Source organism: Anopheles aquasalis, chromosome 2 (assembly GCF_943734665.1).
Source record: "Anopheles aquasalis chromosome 2, idAnoAquaMG_Q_19, whole genome shotgun sequence".
In the NCBI taxonomy this organism is placed as follows: domain Eukaryota; kingdom Metazoa; phylum Arthropoda; class Insecta; order Diptera; family Culicidae; genus Anopheles; species Anopheles aquasalis.
Genome location: NC_064877.1, coordinates 76,310,647 through 76,334,646, shown reverse-complemented (window position 1 = coordinate 76,334,646; position 24,000 = coordinate 76,310,647). Strand labels below are relative to the sequence as shown.

Here is a 24,000-nt window from a genome sequence, read left to right as displayed (position 1 = left end):
TCATCGCATCGCGCCGAAACGGATGACCGACATCAGCTGCCAATATCGTTCCGGTTCCGGAGTCTGCAACATTTCGAATCGACGCATAAAATTCCCCAAAAATCTAAGAAAGCCTTCTACACCTCGCCCTCATTAGCTGGCCTCTCAAAATGGAACTGCTTTCGAGGGCGAGGGCGAGGGCGAGCACGGAGCACAGAACGGCTAATGGACAAAATCGATCATCGCTTCAGGGGCACGATTGCGGGCTGCAAAGTGTGGCCAACCAAACCTTCTGACCCAATGCCGGGGGCCACCAGATAGAGTGCGCCAGTTCCTATGCGCCCACCCCGGGGCGGAACTTTTACGGTTTTTCGGAACGGACACCGGAGAGAGAAGAGGACCCTGGTGTCGGTCACCGACCACCACAACAACAACAACAACAACAACAACCGGTCGATGACATCAAGCTTCTTCGTCGGTAAACCGGGAAAGAAGGCCTTCCAGGGACCGTAAATCGATGATGACGATGATGGTGACGATGAATGTCGACGATCGTATCGGGAACGTCATTCACTCGCCGCGTCGTATTCCATTTCTATTTTCGAAAGGTACTTTGCGGTCTAGGGAAGGGACTGGAGACATCATAAAAATGGTGGCCAACGACAATCAGCAACACGGGAGAGCGAGGAGGAGTGGCAACCATTAAACTACCGAACGCAACTACTCACGATGATCGTCCCGCGGTAGCAGCCCGGGACGTGCATGGACCGAGCGAGCGCGATGCTTTATGATTTATGTGTTGTTGTCTCATCCCGATGTGGTTTCCCTGGGAGTGGTGCATACACTCAGTACAGCACACGGGATTGTTGGTTTTTCGGTAGTGATGTTATTCTAACATTAGCCCGAGAGGGAGAGGGAGACCTGATCACATTCAATCATGATCTCGTTCGAATGGAATGGTTCGCATTCTTATTTGTAATCATTTTACGATCCTGCACCAGAGCTCACTGTCAATCATCTTGCATGCTTTGGAGAACCTAAAAATGTGTCCGAAAACAACGCCATCATCACCATCTTCTCCCTCCTGTTCAGGGTCTCCTTCTGCAGGGTCTCTTTGTGCAGCAGATGGAATGGATAAGCATTCCAAACAGAGGGTGCACTCGAAGACAAACAAGTAGAGAAAGAAGATGCAAACCAACAAACGGATGGGCCATGGTCCGTGATCCAGCTGATTCATCTGGTGCTGCATCATGCCATTCGCCGTTGACAGATGAAATATGCGAACGGACATGGAAGCATCGCGGCACCAGCAGGAGTGCACGTAGTGGATCCCAAACACGAGGTGAATCAGCACGAAAGGATGCGCAACAAACACGCGAGATGCTATTATTCAATCGGACGGATCGGAGTGAACTCGGAACCATGTTGGTTGGTTTGGCGTCTAATTTTAGGTTCCACAACCTTCTTGCGATCTCAGCTGGTCTTTGGGATCTTCCGAGGTGCGCTGGAAGCGAAATGTTTGTCGCGGAAGTGTCTCTACTCTCTGTGTACTGATGATGATGATGCTGGTGGTGGTGCTGGAAATGACATTTAAATTTGTGGTGCAGCTCACTAATGGATGTGGCAGCTCCACGAGCCCCGCGTTTAGCCGTCACTGGTAATTGTAATGAACAAATTGAACCTCTATTAGATGACAAATAGGCTCTCTTTCGCTGATGCACGAGAAGGGGACCATCGTCATGCTCGGTACCGAATGCTCGACCACAATGTAGCATAGCATAAGCATAGTTATGCAAAGAGAGAGACCCGGCCAGACGTCGACGACGAATTGGGAACTTTCTTGCACTGGTCTCTTACTCAACATTCGAGTACTGCTGCTGCAGAGTTGTAGCTGAAAACCCGCAGAATGGAGGTCGCCGGACAGGATTTATGGGTCTCTCGGGCTTTTAATTGCTTCGCGGATCCCCCGCCAAAAGAAAAAATGCCCAAAAAAGGGTTCCATCCCACGGTCCAACGGTGCGACGTGGCGTAGGCGAGTGTCGCGAACATAAAAAGACACAACAACAGGAAACTTAACACCTTTAGGGCGCCCACATCCTGCTTCTTCCGTGCGCTACGAAGCTCATAAAACACTTTCAGCAACCGGTCGTCAGCCGGTCAGGACGTCGTCGTGGTCGTCGAAATCACTTCCCTGATAAGCCCAGGGTGACCGGCTTATTTGGCAAACGAAATGTCCATAATATACGCAGCCGTATGCTAATGTTGGCCACGGCACGAAGTGAAGCATTTTAATTACGAATCGAAAGCAGCAACCATGACGTGGCTTGACGCGTTGATTACGCGCCCGCAAATACAGGGTGAGGCAAAAAAACTGCAACACAGTTAAAACGCCATATATTTTCCATTTTTGTTAGGATTTTATTGAATAAAACCAAAACATGTTGGGAATTTCATAAACTTTCAGAATCAGTTTATTTTTTTACGGTATGTTACTTTTTGGAGGAATTATGGTCTTGAGACCGTGAAGAGGCTTTGCTTCGCTTGGCCGCAAATGATGAAATTCTGAACTTTGTTTTCTTTGATGAGAAACCATTCGTTATCCTGTAGTTTTTAAACGAAAAAAAATATGGGATTTAGTTTCCTGGAAAGTCAGCTGATAATTTACACCCTCGGCTGGCCTCCAGAACGCATAAACCGGGTTGATAATGGGTTGAGATGCGATAACACGCAATTTTTCACATTATTCGCACATTTTCGTTCGGTGGATCCGATATAAATCAACAAATTAATGTTTCTAAAGCTATTAAAAGGTTCATTGCAGTCCTCGAAATGCAAACAATTCATGCGAAATCCCTAGAGATTCTAAAAGGACTCTGTACCTTCCCTCAAAGCAACCGAGACATGAAATTAGCGTAAAGAAACATTTCACACTTCATTTCCATGTCTCATTGGCTGTCAATATCTATGGGCGCAAAAAGCGCAGGACTTCTCCGTTTGCGGTATTTTGAAGGGCAAGGTTAGACCTAAAAAATGACATAGTTTTGAACAGTTTATGCAAACGCTTCTCTAAGAATGAGCCAAAATACCACAAAGCACTCTGCGGGCAACGAGCGATGGTTTCTTCTACCGTCTCAAGATCATAATTCACCCAAACAGTAACATACCATAAAAAACTGAACTGATTCTGAAAGTTTATGAAATTCCCGACGTTTTTTGGTTTTACTCAAAAAATTCCAAACAAAAATGAAAAATATATGGCGTTTTAAATGTGTTGCAGTTTTTTTGCCTCACCCTGTAGAGTTACGTCGGCATCTTTCAGTGTGTCGCAAAAAGCATCAAAAAGTTATCAAAATTATGAGACAAACAGCGTGGTGGTGGTTATAACATTGAGTGAGGTGTTCCAGTCGCTGCTGCGTCGCTCCATCAATAAGTGATTGCCCGTCGTGTTGCCGGAACGGTGGGAACCGGGATGGCGTGACATGATCGAGGTGCGCGCAGCTTCGGGGTGACGTCTCGTCTAATTAGGCTCGTTCTTGATCTCGTGGAGGTCTGGTGCAATCAAGCGTCCCAGAACAATGCAACCATTATCGTTCGTTCGTTCGTTTGTTTGGGAATTCCAGCCCATCCAACGCGACAAAATCGCTTCGTTGAGTCGTTTGCATGATGTATGCTCCAGCTCTTGGTGGCTCTGTGTGGGCGACGATTAATGTTGGTTTGTGTTTGGTCGTGCGATGAAATTAGCCCCGGTAATTGCCTTCAATCTTGCCGAACGAACTAGTGGAACGTCACTTTTCATTTGTCCTTGATTGCTGGTCCCGGTTATGGTCACTCGCAGCGTTGCTCCTTCCGGAGGTCTACGCGGCCCACGCCCACCGGGGTTTTGTTGTGATCATCACACGACACCTGTGTGAAGGTATCGCTGACTGTCGGTGACTGAAGTTGGCAACTCAATCGTCTTTAGGAGGGATGCGATTTCAAGACAGTAATCGAGACCCCCTCGTGAAGCTCTCTGCGGCATAAATGCAAAGTGCGAAAACACTTTAGCTGCATCAAACGGAGAGGGAGAAGACATTCGAGATGAGTACAACCCTCGTGGCGGCACTCGACCGTGATGTACTGTACTCGAGTGAACCCTGGAAGACATTGACCTTACGGTAAGGTAGTGTAAAGATTGGAATTTGACGACGGAACTACTGTTTTGCCGTTTCTCCGGGCACGAAAAGCACCGGAAATAGTGGCGTCAGTGTCGCGCAGTGAAAAGTCTCGGCAAGAATATTCATAACCGCTTCAAAAGTGATATTCAAAGGGCGAAGACGATGTCGGCGGTGACGACGTCGCTAGTGTATGCAAATTGTTAAATTCATTTCCATCAACATCCGCGAGCATACGGAGTTCCACGAAGCTCCTGGCAACCAGTTTCCTCCCTTGCCAGGCTATTGCTTTTCGTGTTGTTTTGGAGCTTGTTTGATGGAAAGCTGGAAGACGCGTTGGAACAAAGAACATTCCCACAGCATCCTCGCGGGATCACGCACGCACGGATCCTTTGTCCTTTGTCTCGGTTCTGCTTAATATGCAACCTGCTCCTCCATTCAAACCACATGAAAGCACGCGCGTTTGATGGTAGCAACACAACATTGTACAACACGCAGCTCTGTTCTTTGAAGAAGCGAGAAACGATTTTTTACCTTCGAACATCCGGCGAATTCGGTAAGCTGCGACACTTGCGTCCTTTTTCGCTGCGCGACGACGATGACGATGACGATGAATTGCCCATTTTTTGTCGTGAATCTGGGATCGATCGACCCCGGGGAAGAAGCTTTTTTTTGTTTCGCGACCTGACCTTACGCGCAGGAGAATCACTCAGCTAAACACTTGTCGCATAATGTGGCTGCCACGCACCCGCGGATGTAACGCACGGATTCGCAATCGGTTCACGGTCGAGGAGGCATCATTGGAACCGGTCCGGATTGCCGGTCCGGAACGCCTTATTCTACTTCACTGTACGGCTCGTTCTTGACCTTTTCTTGTCGTCGTCACAAAGCACTATGGCGCCGGAACACGAACATGATTCACGCGGTTGCGTTGGTTCACTTTGGTGCTCACGGAATTATCTTTCTGCTTCTTTTTCTGCGACAAAACACGGTAGCAACACGGGTCAGAAGAAGGAGAGGTTGGGAAAAGTCGTAAAAGGCTAAGGTACAGCACCAGACATGGGTTCCTAGGGTTTGCGCTAATGCCGCGATTGCAAGAAGGACAGTAGTAACACATAAAACACGACCTGACGCTGACCACGTTGCACCCAGTCACCACTATCATGTCCAGACATGGACGCAAATCTGGCGAAAAGATTAATACCACCACCACGGACGGACTACGGACTGCTTGGCGAGAAGTCGACGGAACCTCGCCTTATCGTTGCGCTTAATTAATTTCAAGGCGATGCAATCTCAGAGCGGCAATCCCTCCTGCTGCTGCTGCTGGGATGCATCATCTGTTCCTTACACTGGCTGTGCGTGTTCAATCATTAAGGTCCCGCAAATGTAACAAACTTGCGCACACGGACCACAGGCGAGAAGGGAGCTAGAAAGCCCAGGCGGTGGAATGGCAATATGTGAGGCGTTAATTAATATCACCGCTTAATGGGTTTGTGCTGGACTAGCGCAAAGTTCCAGGAGCACCCCAACCGGACAACCGGTAAGCGGATTACCGTTTATCAATTTACATCTTGGCGAGTGTTAGGGGCTCGGCATCGGCATCTCTCGTGCGTCTAAGCTTCGCTAAACCAATAACTTAAGTACGATTTCCAATTGATTTCCAACCCACTGGAGTGGACTGCGACTGTCCTCTATAAATATATCTTCGCTCCTGTCTCCTGTCAGCTGCCTTTAGCTACCTTACCCACAGGAGACAGTCGAGTGAAAAATGTTCCAAATCGTGTGCTCCACATCTTCCTCCTCCGTAGCAGCGGTCTCGGTCGTGGAAGCTGAATCATATGCAGATCGTGCCGCCGCGTGTTTTGCGTTGTTTTTCGTGCATCTGACTCACTCCCTGGGATTTGGTCCCAAAAACGGCGAAGATCGCGTTACGGTCTGCCTTAAATTTTGCACAAAACTCGTCCGTTCGCCTACGGCCCGTTGTCGCAAACATTGTTTATTGGTGGCGAACCGCGGAGTGACTTGGCACGAGAGAAACCGAGGCCTTAACCTACATCAAACGACGTGCCATGCAGATCGTTCGTTCCTTTCTCGGATTCAGTCGGTCGGCAGTAGAGGATCGTGTCCGCCGGCATGCAACAGATAATTTTGGCGAATCTGATAATTGACCGTTTAGTCCGCGACCGGCCCTCTTGTAGCGTGGACCCCAAACTGAAGCGAATGACCGTGAAGATGGAAAACATGACAACAGCTTTACAATCCTAGCGGGCGCTTCCTTATACGGGGAGTCGGTTCGCCATCCTACCGGAATTGGCGGCACCAATTTTGACTTGGCTTTGTCAAATGTTTAGACGTGATAATTTCAGCCTCTTAGCAATGGGTCCAGTAGCAGCCGCAGAGGGAGATAAGCTGACCACGACGAGCCCCGCACGTCGAGGAGCCTCTGACGTCCGTCGACAAGGGGCTCCAGAGGAGAGTGGATTCGTGACGATAAGATCGGTCCAATTAATTCAAGCAGCCACCAGCAGCAGCAGTCGCAGTAGTTGGTGATCAATCTTGACCGCGCCACGAGTGCCCTCTTGGACCTCGTGGACCTGGTCGTGGTCGTCGCGGTTGGAATTGAGTCTAAAAGGATCGGATCCGGGCCGGGCATCGCTTGTTGCGCGCCTTATCGGACCTTGTTTCACATCGCGTTCAGTCCTGCGGTGGAACGGGACGAACGCAAAAGGGCTTCGATGATTTATTGTCTGCGCGCGGTAAATGGGTGAGACGACGCGTGACAACTGGAGAGATTTGTCCCGACAAATCGTACCCGTCCTCCCGGGAGCGACCGCGCGCGGATCCCGCAGTGTCCAGCGCATGCCAGAAGCACGCCTGATTAATTGACCACCACCAGGGTGGTGGGTTGCAGGCGCGAGAACGCGTGTGTGCGCACCACACCGCTAAACCCCGTGACGGACGGACTAATGACTGCGCCAACTGTTTGGTCCCTTGGTTTCAGGCTCCAAAGTAGTCGTCTAGTCGCTGGCGCGTGTTATGATAACAACCAAAAATAGCACCAGGAATAGCAGCTACCGTTGGAGTCGTTGATCGAGAGGCGTTTTTTTTGTGACGTCGAACGATCGCTTCTAAATTTGTTTTGACAGCTTCTGGCTTCATGCGCGAGAAGGTTACTGGCAATGGCGTGATGTGATTGCTGCTGTCTCTATTAGACCACGTTGCGGAAGTGTTGTGCAATGACGTGTATTACCTATCGAAATGTGGCCATTAGGAGCTCCTATCCTACAGGATATTGCGCCATGTTTTAGGAACTTTATCGTAGAAAAAATATATTTAAAAAACCCGTTTTTCATGCATAAAATCCCTCCTTAACGGTTAGTAGTTTGCAGCGAATAGATAAGGGAATTAGAAGACGCTATGGTCGTCATCAATCATATTTGCACTTCCGCTCATTATGCAAACGAACGCACCACCCGTATGCCGATGTGGTGCAAATCTGATTAAAGCTATGCGCAACCTTTTCCGTCCCGTCTTTTGGGAGATTACATTCAATTTTTCACTAAATTACTCTTGTGTCAACCTTTCTCTCCTTTTTTTTTGCACTCTTGGTTGCTGGATTCTGGAGGGTGAACTCATAGACTTCTAGGTAAGACTAGCTTGCCAGCTTGCTCTTATCAGTGCAAGACGCGCTGCGACGAGGGTGAAACATTCACCGCGGCGCTACCGGCGGGTCGTTATCTTTTTTGTGGCGGCGTTCCAGGAGCAGGAACGCAGAACACGCGTCTACGCGTTCCAGGAATTCCTGGGGAAGCAAAGCAGCTTGAGCGAATAAAAATTTAATCGAGTTCCAGGACACCGCGCCCGCACCATCCTGGGGCTTCAACTCTGGTGGGAAGTGAAGCGCTTCAGTGACGCTACGAGGGAACGACTGCAACACCTGCGTGCGTTTTGCGAGGGTTCTGGTTCCGGTGAGATTTCCCTTGGCGGCAGTTCACTGCTTTGAAGAATCCCTCCCCAGGATCATGCCGGAAGTATCTCTTTCTAGCGAGCGCACAAAGCATAAACGAAATGATGAAAGCTAATTTGATGAAGTTTGTCACTGACAGAGGCAGATCAAGGTGGTGGTGGTGGTGGCGAGATGGCCAATTTTAGTCGTTTCTGCCTCAGCGAGCGATTTCCCTTTGTGCGGGGAAGGGGAGGAGAGCCAAATCGCTTAATCCTACACCCACGGAATTATTTTTATGTTGGGGAATCTCGCCGGGATGACACGGGGAAATTTGGAGAAGAATAATCCGGTGGAAATGGGTGGAGGGGGATGAGGTCTGTATAATGAGAATGACTGGGAGCGGAGCAATTTATCATTTAAGTGTTGTCGGTGGGCTTTATGTTGCTAGAATGGAGCAGATAGGGGGGATTCTATTCCTCCAGCAGGTTTCAAAGACTGCATCGGGAAGAAGTATTTAGGTTTCATTACTCATCAGTAGACCAACAAACATTGATAGTGGCGCCAGCAGTAGAATAACAACTAGAGTACATTTCATCCTCACAAGCTAGAAACCAACTCAACCGAGAAAACTAAACGTCTCGTTTCAAATACCGGAATTGAATCATCGATTGAATAATAATCATAACTCCATCACTTGACGTGAGTGCACTTGCTGTTCCTTTGCGATTCCAATAGCACTCTGCATCGATGAAAGGCGGTTGGCGAACGCGAAACGTGGTAAATGCGAGAACAAGGAAATGAAAATTCAATTTTCCCGTCTTCGATCCACTGTAAGAAGGATGTTAGTTCATCGACGAGATGAAATGAAGTCGACTCGAAACCCATCCAGAGGATGCGATGCTCGATGGCTAAACGTTCTCATTCCAAGCTGATGGAAATGAAACACTTTTCTCGAGACTCTCGGTGCCCTTCTTCATCTTTAGCAAAGGATAATGATGATGATGGTGGTGCGTCAGGCATCAGATGCAGCCAAGCATCGCTCTTGTAATTACGCGCTTTAGCTCCTTAATTACGGCTCTCTGGCCGTGCTGCTGCTGCGACTACGATGACAACTTTAACGATAAACTGGGGTACCCGCCTGCCACTGTGCTGGCCAATTTTCCACTCACTTACTGAGCGTCCAAAGATGTCAACTACACACTACAGCGACGGAAAGCAAATACCTCGCCAAAGGTCCCCCTTTTTGTGAAAAACTTGCAGCGAAATCAATGAACCCTCGAGGCTTCACCAAAGAGATGAAGTATGGACGTCAGCGTCAGCCTCTTGTTTCAACGCGTTTTTCGTTCGCCATTTTGTCAACTCCCGATGGTCTGTCCGAGCTAAATGATATTAAAATTCACCCCCTTCATCGGAGCAGACGAGCACTTTAGCGAACGCGTGGAACGTGCCACAAGTGGTGAGCCCGCTCAAAGGATCAAAATTCAACCCTCATCCACGCTGTTTGCATCATAATTTTCAATTATATATGAACCATCATCATCTACATTTTCCAGCTAATCATTCGCACAGTGAGTCATCCATTATTGGGCGAGAACGGAGAGAGAGGGTGCTTATGCTCGCTTGAGGGTGTACTTCTCGGAGATTTCCACGGTCGAATGGACATTCGAGGAGGAAATTGTTTAAAAAATGAAAAGTGCTGCACCACCCGAGGGATTGACGATTTTTCCTGATTTACCCCGTGGAATTGGCGTGTGTATTTGTCTCTAATCCTACCAACACAAGAAGATCCCGTTGGAACGCGTGACTCGACGATGCTCGTCAATCAGCGACAGTCGTTCGGTCGGTTGGTCGGTCTCGGCTGCTTCTCATCAATCTCGAGACAAGCTCAGGGACCAGAGCATGCCAGTATCTGTCTGTCTGTCTTTGAGCTAATCCCTGTCCTCCCTGTTTTGCCAGTAGCAATTGTCACTCCTCGTAACCAGTGACAGAAGCAGGACAACGGAAAATTGATTGGTCGCAGATGAGAACAGACGAGGGACGAGGGAGAAGAGAAGCAGGACGAGGAGAAGCGAGTTGCTGCATCATAAAATCATGACATTCAAATGACATGCGAGGGCGCAAGCGCTCACATCACAATCATGAATCACTGTCGCGAGCGAGCTCAACTCCCCCGACGATCGGCATTGCATCGTTAAATCCGTTTTTTTCCCATTAAATGCTTCTTTCCGCCTCAATCACTCCGATGGTTCGGTTTCTCTGGAGAAGCATCTCGGAGCAATGGAGCTGGAGCGTGTTCCACTTGATTGCATTTTGGGAGATGATGTTTGCGAACGAATTCACGCCATTTTTCACGTTCGATACGATCCGAATGCCGGATTGAATCAACGAAGTGCATTCGAAGTTCGGTTTTCGCGGCTCAACTGAAGCGCTCAACTGGAGAAGCACCAGCTAGACCGGAAGCTGATCGAAAAACAATATCGTACCATTAAGGAGCTGAGGAGAAGACCGTCTGGAAACGGACTCCACTCTCCGTTCCTCTGCTGGCAGTTCATGTTCCTTCACGGACGCTGAACAGGACTCGCAAGTCTTGCTGTTGCCTGTACGGAAGTCCTTTCGGCATCGAGGAGGGGTTGGAAAAACAATGGCCACCACAAACACAGACTTACTCCCTGAAACACACATAGAACGGGGGCGCTTCATATTATATAGCTGAAAATGGTCTATCGCTCCGTTCGCCCTCTTTTATGCTTTCTATGCACTCACGAGAAGCACTTTCGGAAGTGTTCCTTTGTGTGTTCCGCTTAGCCCCATTTTTCGTTTGTGTGTCCAAGATTAATAGAAAAAGAGCCAGCGAGCGAGCGATGCTGTCGAATGCAGTTTTGAGCAATCGATTCAAGTGTACCGCAGGCACGAGCACAAGCGCAGCTGCATGTTTCGAGTTCGAGGATTAATTCATCTACATCGCTTCCACATCTCGTGGCAACAAGATGAATGGATGTACAGGAGCAGCATGTCTGGGAGACGTAACACCACTAGAAGGTTGCTAGCCGTTATAAAAAGGACGAAACCTTTGGTACAACCCAACCGAGAATCGAGAATCGTACCCTAAAGGAATCCGCGTGATAATGTTGTTTCAGTCACGGGATGGAAGAGAGACCATTCACTCCAGCACATTACATCGGAAGGCCACGATGCTGTTCGGCCCCTCGGATAGGCAAACACTCGTTTGTCCATTCAATTATCATCGGGGAAAAGCAACCGGGCTCTTGGGTCAATATTATCCCAACCAAATGCACCGATGACCGGTCGGTACTGTTCGCGATATTTGCAGCAAATGGATCGACGGTCCTTCACCTTCAACCAGTGCGCCGAGTTGCAATTATCGAATCTGCGCTCGCTTCTCTCTTGCAAGAGGCCTTCGGATTCATGCAATATAGCAACCAGCTATCGAAGCACTGGCGGTACCGTGTGTTTGCATAATCATTTATCATCGTTTGTCGAGCTGGAAACCGGCTCGAGCGTCATAGCTGCCGACGACAGCTGACGCCTGATTGGGACGGTAAGCGTCCTGCTGTCGGTCCTGCATTCGACAGTTCGCCCGGCCCAAAAACTCGGAACTTTCGGGAGCGAGGAGGTCTTGTAGCGTCACAAAACGGAGGCACCGGGAACAGGATGCAGCCAATCGTCTGGAAAGGAAATAGGTTCAATACGAGGCGTCACCAGGCGTTGCGCGTTGGACGACGAGGAGTTCAATGACTTCACGACTCCAAGTGTGGAACGTTCGAACCGTTTTGCCAATAAATCAACCCCATCGCGGTTCCCTCGATTTGGATCGTTAGGTCTGGTGTGGAAGACACACAATTAAAAGTGTGACTTGGAAGCTATAGCACCGCGCCGGTTGGCTCGCTAACCTCGAACTCGCTGACACACGAAGTTTTCTTGGAAGAAGTGCCACCTTGTGGGCCACACAACGGACCGCCTACGAGCCAAATGTCGTCTTGCGAAGGAACGGAGTGTCGATACGATGCGACGACGCCAGTTTGCTATCAAAATGTCATCAAAATCCGGTGACGTCTTCGTGAACAGCACACAACACAACACAAAGACGCTAATCCTTCAAGGCGCAAATGGTGTATCGGTTGTCGAGTTGCAAAAGGAGGGAGGGGTGCCCACTTGCAGGTCTCGGTCTGACCTACCGACCGAAGCAGGAAAAAACATAAAAATGCAATAAATTGCACCGTCCGCACCGTCGCGCGTCGTGTCATTGCATTAAGAAGGAGTGTGGCAGACGAAGCAAGACTCCGGCCAAGGCACCCCCCCGGATCGGTCGGTCTCACTCCTCTCCTAAAACACAACGAGAACGAGCGGGGTGCGGCATTGGTAAATAGACGAAATATTGCCTGCACTCGTCGCCCGGTCGCCGTGGCCGTGGCGCGGCACGCACGCCATATTTGTTCGATTATTCATCCGTCCGTCCACCCGCGTCTTGATCGTCGTCGCAGAACCGGACCGAAAACCGGTCTCTGGTGTCGTGGAATCCGTCGTCGTGAAGCGGTAAAGGAAACGGTTCCGTGAACGCGGAAATCGCATTTGAACCGCAATCCCAGAAACGAACGATCGAACACCTGGTCTGGCCAGGTCACCGTCGGGGGGACTTAAGGAACAGGAACACAATGGCAATTGGCGAGCGAAAGGATTTAGAGCTGCAGCAGCAGCAGCAGCAGCACGAGGAAGGATGCAAGAGCGACTGGCGACCAAACGGGCATTACTTTCATCATCATCATCATCATCGTCGGTGTCATTGGCGGTATCGATGGTGGCTACACCTTTCTCTTCTCGTGGCTTTTTGGGGGGAAGACAGAAGGGAACGCGATGAAGGCAAAGCGAAATGTGAAACCCCGTGGGGGTGCAGCTGCTGTAACAACGCACCAGGGGGATGCAATTGCATTTGCTGCCGTTGTCTGGCTTACTGTAAGCGATGCAGAGCACATTACCTCAAAAATCTGCCACCGAGGACCCTCGCAGTGGCGGCTCATAAATTGAATTTTATTTAATTGAAAGCGGTCACTAATATTGATTAATGGCCTCGTAGGCAGGGACCTCTTGCTACTTCCAGATGTCCATCGTGTCATCCTTTTGTGTGCGATAACCACAATCAGACTAATTGTTTCGCGATCAACGTGATTCATGTACGATTTTGATGCATTTCAGGGTTTTAAAGAGAAGTTTTATGCTCGGTCGTAAATCAATTTGCTTATCCCTATCTATCCTCGGTGGAAAGACCACCACCAGAGCACGCCACAAGAAATGTATTCCAAGTTATTCGAAAGTATAAGCGGCGCTCGATCTCTTAAACGATCGTTTAGTAATTCATTAAAGCAAAATGGACGTCAGCGTATCTTAATTTTTAGTACCACTTAGAGCGGTCTGTGAAGTCAACAGAAAATCCCCCGAAGGTCAACAGATCCAGAGTAATCGGTCTGGTGCAGACTAGGGGCCAGAGAAATCAATTACCTTCCCGCGCTCCCGCAAAACCATTTGCGTACTCCAGAGCCAGCTTCCCAGCCATCCATCCATCCCAATGCCAATCACAATATTTACTCACTTTTGGGGCGCCTGCGATTGGTGACGCGATTTATGTGTGAGCGGTGGCCACTTGTTGGCCAACCGAAGGACTGAAGAGAGCGCACCACGGAATGTCTATCGCGTCCGTGTTTAGTGAGTTTAGCGCCCCAAAGGAAAAGCGTTGATACAACAAATTGCACACTTTCTACCGCGGCCACGATTTATGCTGTTTATTCGCCATTCTTTTCGGCGGCGGTTCCCTGCGGCACCAAATCGGAGCAGCACCAGCAGCACTTCAACTCGCGCGTTGGAGCTGCGGCAGACCCGAAAAAAGTGGGCCTCTCGGGAGGAGGTGATTTTATTAATTTACTCACTTATCGGGCACTCTCGTGCGGTCTCGCGCTGCCGTGCGTTTCGGACGCATAAATTAAGGTGGCTGCCGAAGGCACCTCAAAACATCATGCTGCCCACCTTGCCGTACAAACGTGGCTCGTGATGCTGCAGCCCTCCCAAGCGAGCGACCAGCAATCGAGATAAAGAGACGAAGACTTTTCTCATATTTTGCTGCCTGTGCTGCTGCCCACACTCCCGGAAGCGGACAGGCTGGCAGACTGGCTGGCTGGCCGGCCGGCATCATGTTGATACATAAACATCAAATGAACTGCGAATGAAAAGCGAACGAGAGACACGCGGGTTTGTGCGGTGGTGGTGGCAGTGGCCCAAAAAACCATCCCGGAAAACGGACCCAAAGAGCGCAGGAAAGATTTCTCTTTTATGGTCGTTGCAGCTCGGTTAGTGCTCGTGGTGGTACGCAGCTGTAAATATTTTCATTTTTCCGATGAAAAATTTATGATCTCCCTGCCTCGGGGGGCCCGTGATGACACAGATGAGGACAGCGCTGTGACCGGAAAAGCATGGAAAAAATGGACCAGAGACCAAGGCGCACTTTGTCGAGATGCAATTCGGGGATTGTCTCTTTTGTTTGATAAACGAAAACACTGGCAGATGGTTCGTGATTGTGCAAGATGTTTTAACAGTTGCGATCTCATCATTACCATCATCATCTTCCTCGTTGTCGTCGTCGTTGTCATCGTTGTGGTCGTGGTTATGTTGACAGCTTTTTAGCCCGGAGTCATTGTTTGCTCCCGGAGCGATTGTTCCCGGGGACGATGAGACGATCCGATTAATCTTTGCTTCAGGAGGGCGTAAAACAAGCCAAGCCGCTACAAACTCCGAAAAACTCCCAAAAACTCCGGAAAAGCTTATCCACAAAAGCGAGCGATCTATGCTCTTTGGTAGACAAATTGCTCGTTTCACTTAAGCCATCCAGCTCCTCCTCCCCTTTTTGGAGTCAGCAATGTGTAATCAAACCAGGAAGAAGGAGGATGATGATGATGATGATGATGGTTGGTATCGTTGTGGGCGATGGTTCACGTTTCATCTGTACCCGGAACTCTAGCCCCCCAAAACATGAGCCCCGGATTTCCTCGGTTCTCGGGAAGCAGGAAAAACACTTCTCGGAATGGAAACACCGGAATACTGGAAAGAGATTGCTCTCCTCTTCTGCGCTTCGTCTTCGTTGCCGTCGTCGTGGTAATGCCGTGTCTTTCCTCCCCCAAAAAAAGGGTTCGAGAGGGCGTTTGATGACGCGACTCGGCATTGGAGTGCTCGTGACCAGCGAGAGCGCGCGCGTGTGTGTTGAAATGTTTTTAAAGAAACATCCAGCAAACGAGGCGCGCCTGTCGACACCCTCCTCTTTTGTCAACGTCATCGATATGGATGCAGCCGGATGACGTGTGGTCTGTGCTGTGGTAAAGAGTCTGTGTTTTTTGTTTGGTTCTTGCACACGTTGATCCATTAGCAGCAACAAACTGCTGGGGAGACGATACCAGATCATGCATTTCGGTCTCGGTCGCCCAGGAACCTCAAAAGTTGCACTATCACTTGCGAATGATTATGCTGCTGCTGCTGCTGCTGTCGTGTTCCCATGGTTTTCCTTCATCTCTTGTGGACACATTTTCTAGAATGTCGCCGGGGAAAAATCGTCCATTTCGTCCGACGAGTAGAACGAGACTAGAAAGTATTCTGCGCGATGAAGTGGAAGCGTGGAATGGGTTTTAAAATTGGAAGGAATCTCCCTTTGGGACCACGGCAGAGCACCCGAACGAAAGAGTGCTGTGTGTTCTAGTGTCTTGTGCACGGAATTTACGATCATTCACACACCGAACAATATCGCAGTTTGTTCAGGAAAATAGCGAACGCCAACAGCGTGCCCTGTTCCCATCTTTCCAAGAGCACCCCGAGAAGCAATGTTTGTCCTCACGGTCGACATTGTCCCCGGGATAGCCGGTGTGAGCATTATAGGACGTCCCTTTTTCAATAAATAATTTTCATTATTTACTCGCAAACCTGGTCTATTCCCCTTTCAGTCAGTAATTCGCGACGGCGACCGCGCGGTCGCGAAACAGTGCAGGACGATGGGTAGAGAGAGATAAGCTGTTTGTGTTCTGCAAACATGTTGCGAGGCTGATTTGTTTGATCTCCGCATTCCTGGTCCCTTTTTGGGGTCCCTCCGTGCTCGTGTTTTCATTCATTCATGGACTGTTGTGTTGATCCTCTTATCTGCCTCTATCCAGAAGCTATCAAGCACCTCGCATTGTCTACGGTCCCGTTTTCATTCCGGTCCCCCATTCCGATAGCGAAATGTTTAATCAATTAGATTGAATGTCCACCACCATCAACGAGCACCCCGAACCTAACAAACTGGATGCACTTTAAACTTGTGCTAGGCCTCATGAATTTTTATCTCCACAAAGTGAAGAACCATGGTGCTGCCAATCTGTTTGCGTAATCCTTTGCTAGACGCGAAAGGTTTCCCCCCGGTTTGTTCCCAAAACTTGACAAATGTTTATCGAATGTTCAACACGACCAGATAAAGCCCCGATCGGTGCGAGATAACCATAAATTGGGTTGCAGAAAGCAGCACCTTAGAGACTCAGAGGGCCAGAACAGACAGACATTAATGGAGTGAAAGAGAAACGAAAGCAAATCACCCACTACTTCTCTGGAGGGGTTGATTGTGTCTGCTGCTACTTCTTCTTCTTCTTCTGTCCGCCTTCTTCTATGCATTTTTATCATGTTGATTTTCTCTTAACTATTTGCGGATTGTGATGCCAAACAGGGTGTGTGTTGAGCCTACAGGCCCCTTGCTCTCTGTTTGGCAGATCAAAAAGGGATCTGTTTACATTTTTCGCCAGCGGCCTAACTCCTGCGTTCATCCCCCTGGTTTGTAGCCGTAGCAGAAGAATATGCTGCATCGGAAGGGGGCACATCTCGATGCGAATCCGTACAGGCCCCGGAGTTGCCCGGAGAGATGACGTGGACGACGACGAGGAAGACCAACCTTGGCTTTCGATTCTTCGTTTGCCGTTATGTGGTTTCTGTTTACACTTGTCCCTTTCCGTTGGTGGCAGCCTGGGCTGATGTCTGGTCTGGTGTCTGGTGGCCAGCCACAAGCAGCGCACACAAAACCCACAAAAGTGAAGTGCCCGAGACTCGGTCGCTCTCCGTGGACATGATCGGCAATGACTTCCTAGCCTTCTCATCTTTTCATCCTCTTCCCGGTTAAAGGGTGAATCATCGATGCAAAAGATGGAAACCTGCAACAAGCTCTGCTATCCTCCTCTTCCTATTTTCCCCCGTTGTGGAACACACAAAGTTGTAGCAAACGAAGGGAATTGATCCTGGATAGTATGCCAGTGACAATCACTTTTGATAAATGAAGCGAAGAACCTGTAGGAGTATGCGGATTTATGAACCGCGCGACTATTAATTAACTTTCTGCGACACTTGCAGCCGACCAAAGGATGAAATCATTAACCGTTTGTCGCCACACATAAGTCAGCTGCTCACTCGGCAATCAAACGCTCATTCCACTCCACGCCTCGACGTTCTACTTTGTCGAAACCGCGATCTTCACATTAATTGATTGCACATAAAACAAACAGACAGAGCGGGCAACGCGTTCTTCGTACGCAGTACGCTCCTTATCGCACAGAAAAGCCCAGGAAGTGGCATCAAACGGGGGAGTGACGGGTGCTGGTGGTGGTGGTGCAACACCTTTGGCCTCCTATCTATCTTCTTTGCGAACTGCTCGCAGCATGATCACTCTCGACACTCGTAGTCGCCGGTGACCTCACTGATATTGTAGTTGCTAATCGATTTTTACGATTCCCATTTCTGTGTTGTTACACTTCTGGTAGTACTGCACTCTTTGCGCGCAAGTTTCGCGCGCGCGATCACCACCACTGCGTGCGTGCCTTATCTAATCGGCACCCGGGACCTTGCTGCTCTCCCTGGCGTTCACGGCTCGTGTGTTTGAGCGTAGCGCCCTCAGCGGCGCTCGGTATTCCACCACCAAACGGACACACACTGAGCGGAAGGGGCCCACGAAAAAGGGGCCAGATGTGTGTACACTTTACGCTTTACGGAAAGGACCCTTCGCCCTCTAATGCGACACGCACCCCTACGGTATGCCTTTTGATTCCGGGGGAAAACCTAGGGGTGCACCACGCCACGGATTCGTATCACAAAAACAGCACGAGCACGAAAACAATACAAACGCGTGCGAAGACAACACCGGCACACGGGACACCGCGGATTCGCAACGAAACGAACGTACCGACGACAACGATCCGCGCGCTACGAAAGGCGAAAGGAAAATGATTCGACCGGGACCAAACCGGAGAGATAGTCAGTCAGCCAGCCAGCCGGTGAGATGAGTCGATGCCAGTGGGCTGAGAAACGAGATTGAACATCGTGGTACGGCTAGCGAAATGAGAGTGGCACCACGGATTCTCGTGGATTCTCTGGTTTATGCTGTTCGCTTTTTGGGATTTTAATTAATCAACATCAGTCCGTAGACCTAACTATCTTTTCTTATAATTAGTTAACAAATTTTCGCTTAAATTTGAGACAGTTATAAGTCAAACCAGTTGTCAAAAGTTGAATAGCTAACTTGCAACTAATTTGTGGTGATTTTTTTTAAGTTGAGTTTAGTTGAGGAACCTTTAAACATATTAAACACCACAAAACGCAAAAATGCCAAAATTAAGCTTCAAAATAGAAAAAAGTATCCCTAAAGAAACAAGTTTGGAATAGTTGAGGATTTTTTTAATCACCAAACCATCGTCCAAATCCAAATATATCCAAACGAACACAAAAGAAAACCATAAAATGTGGTTTTATTTTCCCTTATTTCTCTAAAATACTTCTTATTGACATCCTGGGGAAAATAATAATATTAAATAAATTTTGTCTATTTAAAATTTCTCAAAACAAGAAGTTGAATTCATAAGACGACAAGGAAGATACGCTAAACCTGTGGGTGCTGCTATAGAAAGTGGACAGAGTGTAGTTAAAGTCACTAATTTTGGTACCGCGGTGTAAAAGTCGGTTCGTGCGCCTTCGTGAACCTCTCTCAATCGAGAGAGAGAAAACGAGCGAGATGTTCTCCGAACTCGTGACACACGCCAGAGAACGCGTGCTTGGCGTATGGACGCCGTAACCTTAGCAACCGCGAGCCGGCAATGTTGTCGAGAGAGAGATAGCAGCCATCGACTTATGCTGGAATGAAAGGGCAAATGTTGACGATTTTTTGTGGTGGAAAGAGTTGGTGGATCTCCGTGGCGACAAGGGTGACAACCACCCTCACCCGGTACATATCTCAAGTAAAGCACTTCTTCTTGAGGGCGGACAATATATTTTTTGGGAGAAACTAACGAGCAAAGTATTGAAATTAGACAGCAATTGTTATTTAAATAAGCAAAGATTAACCACTTTTGCACTTTTGTGGCACAAAAGTCACGCTCGCACACGTTGGAGCAGTTTAATCGCAAAAACTCATTCACTGTTTGTCACCTCGCGAAAGCATGAGGTCACGAAACCCTTTCAAAATGGAAATTTAAAACATCAAAAACGACCGCCAGCACTTTTCGCGGCCTCTTAAAGCACCAGCAACACCACCAGAACACCATTTAGCAGCATCAATTTACGTGGAAGCAAGTAGCGCCCACCTCTCTCAGTGGACCACCCAGACGTGTGCGAATCTTTTGTGGATTCCTTTGTCTCTCGCAGAAGTAGCAGCAACAGCAGCAGCAGTAGCATATGTAAATCTAAATTGATTTTCATCCGCCTGGGGGCCTCTTTTTGGCGACGAGAAAACTTTGCCGGGAAAAACCGCCGACCGGGAGGAAGTTTTTCATCCACGAAAACGGAATGGAATGGTGAAGAGATTCTTTGAAAGTCGACCTGGGTTGTTGTTGTTGTTGTGGTGAGTGTTGTTGCTGTTCGCACCGCATAAATGCATGCTGATCATCCCGATGCTGCCACCGGCGGTTTGTGTTTTGAACCCCGGATAGGGTTGTAGATGAACTTCAAAAGTGTCAGACCCCAAGAGAAGGGCCCAAAGGTGTGGAGATTTTAAATGCAATTTTAGTCCCAAATTCAATTACCACCGAACAATACGGCTCAAAATGATGCGCCACCCCCGGAGGCGACCGTTCGAGCTCGTCGCTCTGTCACCCTTCGTCACAATTTGGAAACATATTCACCACGAGTGGATTGTTCAATTGTATGTGCGCTGTGTGTGCGCGTAGCTGCGATGCTTAAAGAGACGACAACAAATGCCCTCCAGACACTGTGTTTATACTGGAATTGAGTTATGGGCCCGGCAGTAGAAAAAGGGGTTCATTTCCGGACCAGTATGTTAATTGGCCCAGGTCGTCTTCTCTTGCTCCTGCGTGCTCCCCGCAGGTCACGACGAGCGATGCGATGCGACGCGATGATGGGGGTTTTCGATGGAAAATGATGTAAAAGAATAATTATTCCCATTGATGGATCGCGTCAAAAACGTGTCAAAAGAGTATCCAGCCCGGAGCCCCCGGGATAGAGACCAGACCAGAGAAAGGAAGTTGGTTTTATGGAAGGCAATCGACGAACCCTTTCATGTCGCGATGTTCGACCAACAAAAAAGGGGCATAAAATGGTTTCATTGTCATCGACGCCATCGACGGAATTTGAGTTTTCGAAGTTCAAGTGCATTGTGGGTCTGGATCGAATCGAACTGGATGGAAACAATGGAGGGAAGCAGAAGTTCTAACTCTGTCGTTTGATGTGTCGAGTGGTGGTCTGATTTATGATCTCCGATAAGATTCTCGACGCCGCCGTAGCAGCCGCGCCTCGATTTGTTTACCCTTTTATGGCACGATTTCATTTGGACAAGCGAATAGAACGAATAGAACGGAAACACATCACAGTTCTCTCTCTGGAGCCATTCTTTTCGTTGGAGGCCTTTAACATCGGCCACAAATTAATGCATCGCCGCAGGTTGGATAACTTTCCATTAGCCCGCCGTTGCCACTAATGCCACAAAATGTCAACAGAGCATCGAGCTGCTCTGCGCATTAGACGAACCGCAGGGATCATCATGAATCCATAATGCGTCCCTGACGAGTCTCTAAACGCTCGTTCAATGATGCGCTATCCAACCCCCGGGGAGGAGGAGAGGCACTATCACATCGTACTGGTGGTTAGGCAGATAAGCAGCACTAAAAACCGGAACCCTTGGGCGTGATAACGGGGCGCCACCGGACGTTAAAAAAGGGGTTCGACTACAGAGATTACACTATGGCGATAATAATGCCACTAATTTGGACTTGAAAGTTCCCCTCCTCTTTTCTCTTGGCTAGTACCGGACCGGAGTACTGCTGGCACGTGTCTCAAGGGACCAGTGGCCAACAGGACACCTGGAAAGGACTCGCTGGGATGGTTTTTCGGGGGGAAAAGTTGAAGAAACTTGAGCAAGAGAGCGAGTGTGATTCAGGAAGGAACTTCTGGAACAAAACAGGGATCCCTTGAGTTCCTACCTAATCACCTCCCAGCACGCCATTTTGTGTCCAGTCGGACAGTCCAGGCACCGGAGATCAAGGGGGAACTGAACCAACACAGTCAGCCACATGGGACATGATTTACGCACCGAAATGGATACCCCAACGCGCTTGGCGCGTAACGCGAGAATACCCTTTATGCGCGCGCTCCCCATTTTTAGACCATCAGAGGGCCACAATGTCCTGTGGACAATTTTGTGAAGGTGAAAGGGGGAGTCCGCGGGGCTGTTTGGGTGCGTAAAATGGTTGAACGCGTTGCCCGGGCCCCGGGGAGGGTGTTACAAGATTTATGTTCCGCTTCCCGGTGGTTGCTTCCTTCCAAAAGGACCGGTTCCGTAGCTCGTCTAGGCACACATTACAGGATTTGAATTTGCATTTGTCTATCTGCCCACCGCTGGCAGGCCGTGGTCGCAAGCCTTCATAGTTTCCAGTGTGTACGATGGCTTCGCAGACGCAGGAAGCATTTTCGTGCAGGAGAAAAATGCTACAAAACATGGTGGCGGGTTAAGGTGGAATGAAAATAAACGAGCAGCATAACGGGGAGCATCCTCCTTACGAACGGAAAAGGGGGAGCGCGCTCCGATACTCGGAAGAAAAACCATTAGAAATTATTTATCGAGGCACAATGGCTGCGGCATCTATCCTGGTGACTAGCCGTGGGGTGGAGGTTTAGCACACCATTACTTGAGTGCTACCGTCGTTGTCCTGCCCTTGGTCTTCTGCCATCCACCATGATTCAGCTACAACGAAGGATTAGGATCCCGGGGTGTCCTTACAAGTCTTGCTGGAGGAGAATTCGCCCCCCGACTAGGTGCATTGTCTTTTTGTGGAGAACCGAGCCGTGCCTAGGCCAATATTTGTCTTCATCTTAGTGCCGCGTGCCGCGTCCACTAAGATTTTAAGTGCTTCCTCACCACCAACAGGGGACAACTCCAGATACTGGTGTTACAACATGATTGTTTGCCACAAACCACCACGACGCTCCTTGAGTTACTGGTGGCTGGCTCTGGGTGCATAATTGACGCATATTCACTGCGGTGGTATCACAACATTCATCAAACAGAGTAGAGGGCACGGTAGGTGCATTAATCAATCAAGTTTGGCCTCATGAAGATCGATCGAGTGGTTGGGAGGCTTGTCTGTTTGTTGGCCTCGTTCGTTTTGGTCAATACTTTTGGGATTGGCCACGTGCGCTCGTCCCCGTGGCTTCGTATGAGTTATTTGGTTGAGTCCTGCGGAATGCAGGCACAGTGGTGGCGCCATTGCATGGTGGGTCATAAATTTCAACCCTCCGCCCCTCCGCGCACTGACATTCTGAACTTGAACTGTCCAAAAAGGCGTAGGGGGGGAAGCCAAATGCCGATGAATAAATTTACATTCTGGTCGTTACCACCGTTTTTGAGATTGTGCGACAAGATAGCGAGCGCAAACGGTTTTTTAGAGCTTCAGCGGATTCGTAGCAGCAACAGGAAGAGAAGGATTACCCTCGGCCCGTGTGTCTCTCTGTGGCACCGGCTCTCATTACCATGAAAGGGCTAATGCCGCTTTCCGTTATTGCTGTTGTCGATTCGGTTTCAAACTTCTCCTTTCTGTTCCGTCCGGTTCCGATTGTCCCTTTGTCCTGGTCATTCGCAAGCTGCTACTCCCTCCGGTCTGGGGTCTATGTCCGGTCCGGCGAGGTGAGCATTAGGTTCGGTTTCACATTAGAGGGTCTGCCATGCTAGTGGGGATCATAATAAAGACCCCGCCTGACCCCAAGGATACCGTGAACAGGAATATGAGTTACACATGGTTGGAGTTAGTTGTTTGGTGCCATAAACAACGCAAAAAAAGGCAAACAGCTGGTACGCTGGTATCCCGTGTCCAGTTATGGCCACACCAGACTTTGTAGTTTTTAATAGCCCAATATTCAAATACCACACGGGACCAGCAAACGAGTAAAAAAAGGCGAGCACCAACAGTCTTGTAATGGCGTTAGAGAGCGTTAGTTAATCAATTTTATGATACAGTTTCAAGCACCTTCAGCCTGTGGCAGCTGTTCTCAGCTAACGTTTTCTCTCCCTTGGTGTGTATCCTCGGTTATGGGATGTGGCCACCATATTTATCACCATTTTACTAGCTGCTTAGGATACGAAAAATGTGGACGATTATCGATCGATAATCGCTATTGCAGGCCAGGCGCTGCTGCTGCTGCTGCTGCTGCCAGGCGTATGATTACGAATTTAATATCTTTCTTTGTCACTGATGCAGCACAAATGTCTCTTCTCGGCAGCGGCACTTGCCCCAAACGCTGCGTGCTGTTAGAATAGGGAGCACGAGGAATTTCTCTAACTTTTTCGGCAAGAAGGCACAGCATAGGAAAGGATGAGGGAGTAAAACTTTCTCCCTGAAAAAAGATCCCCTCAAGGGG

The 24,000-nt window shown here is 49.0% G+C and overlaps 1 protein-coding gene across 4 annotated transcripts in view; it reads right to left on the bottom strand.

Annotated features, from left to right (window-relative positions):
- The window catches only part of LOC126573074 (protein sickie), a 243,954-nt gene that overhangs the window by 106,601 nt on the left and 113,353 nt on the right, over positions 1–24,000 (bottom strand). For 2 of the 4 annotated variants that reach the window (XM_050232906.1, XM_050232908.1), the window contains exon 1: positions 4,665–5,092. The exons of the other annotated variants lie outside the window; for them this stretch is intronic. In XM_050232906.1, coding sequence (XP_050088863.1) covers positions 4,665–4,753 — 89 coding nt within the window. In that variant the 5' untranslated portion in view covers positions 4,754–5,092. Of the gene's footprint in view, positions 1–4,664; positions 5,093–24,000 lie in introns of those variants that run through there. 4 annotated transcript variants of the gene reach the window in all.